The 7,963-nt window shown below is 46.7% G+C and overlaps 1 protein-coding gene across 1 annotated transcript; it reads right to left on the reverse strand.

The window, feature by feature from the left end:
- Positions 1-2,068: 2,068 nt before the first annotated feature.
- Positions 2,069-7,573, reverse strand: LOC149320451 (uncharacterized). Its single transcript, XM_089501006.1, has 2 exons — positions 5,210-7,573; positions 2,069-2,693 (listed from the first exon to the last, which is right to left on the reverse strand). The coding sequence occupies exons 1-2, from the start codon at positions 6,987-6,989 to the stop codon at positions 2,491-2,493; spliced, it is 1,983 nt and encodes a 660-aa protein (XP_089357132.1). The 5' UTR covers positions 6,990-7,573; the 3' UTR covers positions 2,069-2,490.
- Positions 7,574-7,963: the final 390 nt, after the last annotated feature.

A 7,963-nucleotide genomic window follows, 5' to 3' on the forward strand; every position in this document is an offset into this window, starting at 1 on the left:
CTAAAATGGTGTGTCACATGATCTCTCATGCCCCTCTTGATCCATTGTAGCCATTTTCAGGAAACCTAATCAATGGGAACATTTAATGTGGACTGGAAGATAATCAATCCACAGAAAAACAGCTTTCCGTCACTGGATATATTCCAGATGTGTTGCAGCTCTCAGAATCCCTCAGCCAGGTGCAGTAAACCATTACACTTGACATTTAATCTGATGAATAGTGGGTATAAGAGCTCGAATGTCACTGGGGGTTTGCCTTCTGGTAAGGTGATGTTCTATGTTAGCTTCAATCTCACGCTGTGCCAACTGGGCTGCAGCTCAGAAGAGAAATTTTTCAATGGGAATGGGAAGAGCAGCTATGACAGAACTGGAAAAGCTACTGAAGAATAAAGATATACAACTGACAACAAAAGTTAGAATTGTCCAAGCCATTGTATTCTCTATCATTATGTATGGATGGAAGAGCTGGATAACAGAGGAAGTAGACAGAGGGAAAATCAATGGATTTGAGGTGTGGTGCTGGAGAAGAGTGCTGAGAATACCATGTTTGGCTAACGGAGTATTAACACAACATTAAACCATCTTGAAAGTGAAAGTGGGCAAAACTGGCTTTTTACTTTCCGGATTTTCATAGGGGAAAATGTGGAGTTTAAACCCGTGAAAATCATGCAATTGATATTAAAATGTGAATAAAATGAGATTAACACAACAGTCATTATTCCATGAATTACCAGGGAATAACCAGGAAAAAAACAGAAAAGGGTCATTCACGGCAAACCCCGCAAATGATTTGCTGTTATTTCTTGCCTGGTTGTTCATGGGTTAATGGCACTTTAATCACATTTTGCCTCGATGTTGTGTGAAAACCATTAGCGCAATAGAGCAATATTCACCTATTATTCACGGGATAATAGTGTTCTGGACCATGACGTCATGTGAAAACCATTAGCGCAGTTGTGGGATTATCACGGGTTAATCACCATTTATTCTTCCAGTTTTCCCTCATGTGATAAACTCCTAAGTAGAGAAGCCCCAGAAAGTCCTCCACGCTCCAGCACCACACACACACCCCGGGAGGAAAGGGAGAAAGAAGAAGAAGAAGAGAAGAGGGAAAAGAAGGAGAAAGGGGAAAAGGAGGAGAAAGGAGAAGGAGAGCATCAGGAGGAGGAAGGCGAAAGAGAAAGAAGAAAAGAAGAAGAAAGGAGGAGAAGAAGGAGAGGAGGAGGTGAGAAGGACCAAGAAAACCCCAGGATAGGGTTGCCTTGGTCCAAAACAACTTGAAGGCACACAACAACATCAACAACAACAACAAAGGAAGGAGTTGCTGGAGCTTGGCTTCAACAGATGATATCTCTCTCCCTCCCCCTCTCCCCAAGGGGCTCTCCTCCTCTTTCTTTCCTCTTCCTTTCTTCCTCCTTCAAGGGCACATCCTCCTCAGGCTGGAGCAAGGCCAGAAGGGTGGCAGCACTATGGGCCTCCACCAGCACGTCAGCCATATTTCTCCCCCAACCCGGGCGAGCCATGTGCAGCAGCCAGGAGCAGCTCCCTCCGGCTTCCTCCTGGCGGCTGTGATGGCGCGCATGCGTGCCAACGGCCCCACTGCTGCATGTTTTTCGGCAACCCTACCTTGGGCCCCCCTTTGGCTGGGGGCCCTGGGCAGTGCCCCGCTTGCCCTCCCCTAGCTACAGGCCTGGATTCGCAAGGGACCCGTTCCAGACCCCTGTGAATCAGAAAAACTGCACATGTTCAAAGCCCATTGATTAAAATGGGTGTATGCTCCCACGTGCAGTGTGCACACCATTTTGTCCCTCCATACTTGCTAGGTCCGCAAAAAGGGAGGGACGAGTGTACTCTCAAAATCTTTCCTTGGATCTATTACTCTGGTGTCGATGTGATCACCACTGTGGACAAGCAGCTGTTTTAATCTCTTGATTCAGAATACTAAAACATGACCACTTCTCTATCTCAATTCTCAAATGAAACAGTCAGACACAATAGTAGTGAATGCGACAAAGATTTATTGTAATACAAGAAGATAAATGTGAATACTTTGAACTCTTTTCTCGTTATCAAAACCTTATTCAATTTCCCCCATCTCAGACTGCCCTGACTCTGGTTCATTTTCTCCCTACCTGGCTCTTTAACATAGAGGCCTTTCCAAGGTAGGCCACTTTGGGGCTTGTATAACAAAGGAAAAGTGATTTTTGTGTGATGTGAATTTGAAGTGACACTCCAGACCAGTGCTTCCCAAACTTTGGTCATCATGGTCATCCACTCTTTTTCAAGGTAGAAGTCATAGCCTTCACTTCTATATCTCTTAAGGCACTGGTTTGGTTGGGGGAACTGCTTTAAACACATCCACAGTTTGTCCATTTTAGATGTATAGTGATTTAAAATGGCAAGAACACACTTTCTATACTATTTATTTTCCTTCACCATTTCCAGATCCATAGTTGGCCCTGGGGAGCTATGAAGAGCATCCATTTTCAACTATTTATGCAGAGGCTCTGAGGGGTCATCCAAAACATCTTCACATATCAGGTCTTCATTCTCTTCTGTCTTTTGTCCTTTGGCTCTCCCACGATCATCTGGCTGGCTGGAGGTCAGTGAAATTTCATGCTCCACATTCAGGCTGATCTCTTCTTTCATCTTTGAAAGCCCCCCCTGTTGAGTTAGAGATAGGAGGCCAGGACCTGTTTTTGAAAGAAACAAAACAGATTATCAAAAAGTAAAGTTCCAACGGCTTTTAATCTCCTGCATGCATTCTTGGCTGGTCAAAAGCTAACTGCAATTGTTTACTGGAATTGGCTGGGGAAGATGCAGTCTAAGAAGATGGTGGACGCTCCTTCATTGGAGGTCTTTATTCAGAGACTGAATGGCCATCTTTCAGAAGTGCTTTAGTTATGTACTCCTATGCAACAAAGGATGGCCTACAGCCCTTGCACTCCCTTCCAACTCCATGATCCTAAGATACTTGGGAGTTGTAGCCCAAGACATCAGGAGGATATTCAGCCAGGTCTGCTTGTTTTAATGGAAAGCTGATGTCCCTTTTCAAGTTACTTGTCTCCACTTAATAGGCTTCCCCCAAATGCTCACTATGAGTCAAGAAAACACATGGACCCATTTCAGAGGTTCCTTCACTGATTTTTTAAACTCTGTGAAACGAATGGACTTATTAACCAGATAGAAAAGCAGATTATAATTAATAAGCAATTAAGTGTTTCTATGCCTAATTTCTACCTTTAATGCACCAGTGTAGAATGAAAAAAAAGAGAAACCCCACCCATTTCCAGGTGGCAGATTTAGGAGATATTTTAGGAGAAATTAAAATAATTATCTCTCAGAGCAGGAATTCACAATATAATGGCAGCAGCATTCTTTTTCTTTTTTGAAATGTGGTGCTGCAAGAGAGGTTCGCAGATAGTATGGGTTGCTAAAAAGACAAATGATTGGATTCTAGAATAAATCAAGCATGAAGCTTTGTGACTCAATAGCAGTGAAAATCTTCTGGTTATAGCAATAGCAAGTATATTTCCATACTGCTTATGAGTGAACTAGCACTCCCTGTGTGGTTTACAATGTGTAAGCCAATTGCACCCCCCCCCCCATGGAACCTATGAAAGGATGAGTGGACCCTGGAGCCCTCCAGGATCCAACTTACAATGCTGTGGCTGCAGGACCAGCATTTAACCACTGCACCACCAGAGCTCTGTCTTATGCGTGTCACACTTTGCAGATGACACCAAATTAGGAGGAGTAGCTAATACCCCATAAGGCAGGATCAAAATTCAAGATGATCTTAATAGATTTGAAAGCTGGGCGAAAGGTAACAAAACGCATTTCAGCACAGAGAAATGTAAGGTACTGCACTTAGGCTGGAAAAATGAAATGCATAGATATAGGATGGGGGACACCTGGCTTAACAAGACTACATGTGAAAGTAATCCAGGATTCCAAGCAGACCACAAGCAGAACATGTAAATCTACAGCACTATATTATTATTATTATTATTATTATTATTATTATTATTATTATTATTATTATTATTAGAACATGAGTCAACAGTGCGATGTGGCAGCTAAAATGACCAAAGCAATTATAGGCTGCATCAAAGGAAGTATAATCAACAGAAGTATCAGTGCCACTCTATTTTGCTTTACTCAGGCCTCACCTGGAATACTGTGTCCAGTTCTGGGCACCACAATTCAGAAAGGATGTTAAGAAGCTGGAGTGTGTCCAGAGGAGAGCAACCAAAATACTGAAGAGTCTTAAAAACATGCCTTATGAGGAAAGACTAGGGGATTATCACACGGAGGTTAAATTGCTGGAAAAACATGGTTAAATCACTAGCAAAAGGCTCCAGAAGCGCGAAGGTGTGATAGCCAGTTGTGCTTTTGAATAACAGATACTTCTGTCATGAAGAAATGCCTGCTCTATGGACACTTGGTCAACAGGAGAGGAGCGGGGGCACTTCAGTGATGCTTCAGAAGTGCAACTGGTTATCACACCTTCACACTTCTGGAGCATCTTGCCATCAATTTAACCACATTTTGCAAGTGATTTAGCCTCCATCTGATTATCCCCTATGGGAGCTGGATATGTTTAGTCTGGAGAAGAGACGGTTAAGAGGTGATTTGATAGTCCTGTTTAAATATTTGAAGAGGTGTCACATTGAGGATGGAGAAACTTATTTTCTGTTGCTCCAGAGACTAGAACATGGAGCGATGGATGGGAGCTACATGAAAAAAGATTCCAGCTCAACATTATGAGGAACCTCCTGACAGTAAGGGCTGTTTGACATGGAAGATGCTCCCTCGGAGACTGGTGGAGTCTCCTTCTTTGGAGGTTTTTAAAGATAGGCTGGATGGCCATCTGTTGGGGATGCTTTGATTGTGATTTCCTGCATGGCAGAATGGGGTTGGACTGGATGGCCCTTGTGGTCTCTTCCAACTCTATGATTCTCTCAGCCTCAGAGACAAACCCTTTATGACAGTTGGTAAATCTTACCAAGAAAACCCTATGATAGGTTCACCTTTCGGCCATTGTAAGTTGGAAAGCACTTGAAGGCAACAAGACAACAGCAATAAGCATTCTAATGTTCTTAGGCTACCATTACGGAATGAACCTTCAGGTCACTTTGTGAAACGAAACCATACAATTGTACGAGCAACAGCCACACAATGGGCAAAACCTGTGAGCTAGCCAAACCTGTATCTGGAGTTTTCCATACTGGCAAAGAGTCTGATTTGTCTGCTTCTGTGATCTCTTTCTCTGCAGGGGTTCTCTGCAGGGCATCCATCGCCTCTTCTGGTATCTCAGATAGCTCTCCTTGTGGAACGCTATGGGGGGAATGTAGCACCTTCTGTGAGGCATCCACTGTTTCATTCAGGGGGAACAGATTTTCTTTGGGGATATTCCACAGCTTCTTCCCCAAAGCATTAAGCTTGTCCTCCAGGGCACCCAGTTCATTCAATGGGAAATCTTGTATGCTAGCCCACAAGACAGTGAGTTTATACTGGTTGATACCCATCTCCTCCCATAGTAGGGCATCCCTCAGAGCATCTTTCAAAGTCTCCACATTTTCTTGCAAGTTACATACTCTATTCTGGGACCCAGCCTGCATAAATATCTTCAGGTTGTACACCTTCTCCCACACAGCAAACATCTTCAGTGGGAAACCCCACAGGATCCTCACTTTCCCCCACAGGTCACACATCTCCTTCAGTGAGACATCATGCAAGGCATCCCACAGGGCATCCTGCTTCTCCTGAGCTGGGACATCCCTTGGAAAATCCAGCATGGCATCATGCAAAACACCTGTGATCTCACGCAGAGCACTCAGCTCCTTCAGTGGGACTAATCTCAGGACGTCCTGCATGGCCTCCAGCTTCTCCAGCAAAGCACCCACCTCCTCTTGGGGGCCTTCCTTGAGAGTATTGCTGAAGGCATCCACCAAATCCTGGAGTTCATCGATTGTGTACTGATTGATATCCCATAGGGCAAAGTCCAGTTCTTTCATCTTTTCCCAGAGGGCATCTCCCAGGCCATGGCAGGGGACACTTCGTTCCTCCTGCAAGGCATCATGCAGTTCATTCACCTTTTTCACAATGCTCATATTCTGTAGGAACATCAGAAGATAATATTTCAGATAATTCACATTCTCCTGTGGCAAACCTGGATTCCCCAGAAAGAGATTTCTGAAGGTATTCTGAAACCAGCCATTCCACAGGGCTTCTGCGTCCTCCTCCAGGGCACTAAGTTTCTCTAACATGATGTCATACAGTTCATCCATCTGGATTTCCCACTCTTTCTGGAGGGCAACCACCTTCTCTTGGGTGGCACCATCACTACCCTTCAGGTCATCCACTGCCTTTTGCAGGGCATCCATGTTCCGCTGAAGGGCATCCAAAGTGACCTTCTCCTTCTGGTACCCACTGGGAGGCACTGGGGGGTGCATGGTGGCCTGGACTCCCTGCTTCCCTTGCAGGTCCTTTGCCTTTTCTTGGGTGGCACTTCTCTGCAGGGCACTGAGTTCATTTTGCAGGGCACTGAGTTCCTTTTGCAGGGCATTGAGTTCCTTTAGCAGGGCATTGAGTTCCTTTCGCCAGGCATTAAGTTCCTTTCGCAGGGGAGTAAGGTCCTTTAGCAGCGCATTGAGGCCCTTTAGTCGGGCATTCAGTTCCTTTTGCGGGACATACTGTTCCATTTTCAGGTCATAGAGTTCCTTTTGCAGGGTATCCATGTTTTCCCGAAGGGCATCCAGAGTGACCATCGCCTCCTCCTCTTGGTCCCCACTGGGAGGCACTGGGGGATTCAGGGTAGTCACGAGTCCCTGCTTCCCTTGCGGGTCCTTTGCCTTCTCTCGGGTGGCAGCTCCTTGCAGAACATTGAGTTCCTTTTGCAGGGCATTGAGTTTCTTTCGCAGGGCATTGAGTTTCTTTCTCCAGGCATCAAATAGTGTTTGAAAGGCATATGGTTCCTTTAACATGGCACTGAGTTTCTTTCACAGCGCATCAACTTCCTTTCGCAGAGCAACAAACTCCTGGTGGTGGTCACACACAAAGGCTTCCATTCCATCTGGGTCCCCACTGTGGGGTACTGGGTCCATGTTGGCCAGGACTCCCTGTTTCCCTTGCAGGTCCTCCACCTTCTCTTTGGTGGCACCATCCTGCAGCGCATCCTCGTTATCATGCAGATTGATGTCCAGGACTCCATTTTTCCCTTGTGAGTTCTCCACCTCCTCTTGGGTGGCACCATCTTGTAGGGCATCCTCCTTTTCCAGAAGGTTGATGTTCAGGACTCCCTGCTTCTCTTGCAGGTCCTTCACCTTCTCTTGGAGGGTGGCACCCCTTTGCAGGACATAGACTTCCTCTTCCAGGGCATCCGCTTCTTTCTCCAGGGTGTCCACCTTCTCTGTCAGGACATCCAAGGTGGCTTCCTCATTCTCCTTTGGGTCCCCACTGGGGGTCTCTTGGGGGTCCAGGGTGGCCTTGCTCTCCTTCTGCGCATCCAGAGCCAATGGTGGGGCCAGGGGTGCTACGGCCAGGGCTCCACTGGGCTCCATTTTGGCCCCCCGAAAGACCTGGGCCCTTTGGATGGTGACCAACCCCAGTCCCAAGAGGCTGAGGAGGTCCTTCTCCTGACTGGGGCCCTCCTCCTCCTCCTCCTTCTGCTCAGCCTCAACCAGGGCCCAGTCCCTGCCTCTCAAGGCCTCCTTCTCAGTCTGGCCAACTGCCGTTTCCTGCCCTTTTTATACCTGAAGAGCCTCAGGGAGCAGGTGCCTCAGGGCCGCTCCCTCCGCGCGGAGGAAGAAAAGGAGTCCCTCCAGAGGCCTCCCCAGCCAGGCAGCCTCTCCTCCTCTTCCTCCCTTTGGGGCACCCTCCTCCTTCTCTCCGTCCCCGGAGGCTGATGATGATGATGATGCCAGGGCCAAGGGACCCTCTGTCCCTCCCTTGGGGCCTC

Source organism: Sceloporus occidentalis, unplaced genomic scaffold, assembly GCF_023333645.1.
Source record: "Sceloporus occidentalis isolate IW3139 unplaced genomic scaffold, rSceOcc1.0.p SCAF_1, whole genome shotgun sequence".
NCBI lineage: Eukaryota > Metazoa > Chordata > Lepidosauria > Squamata > Phrynosomatidae > Sceloporus > Sceloporus occidentalis.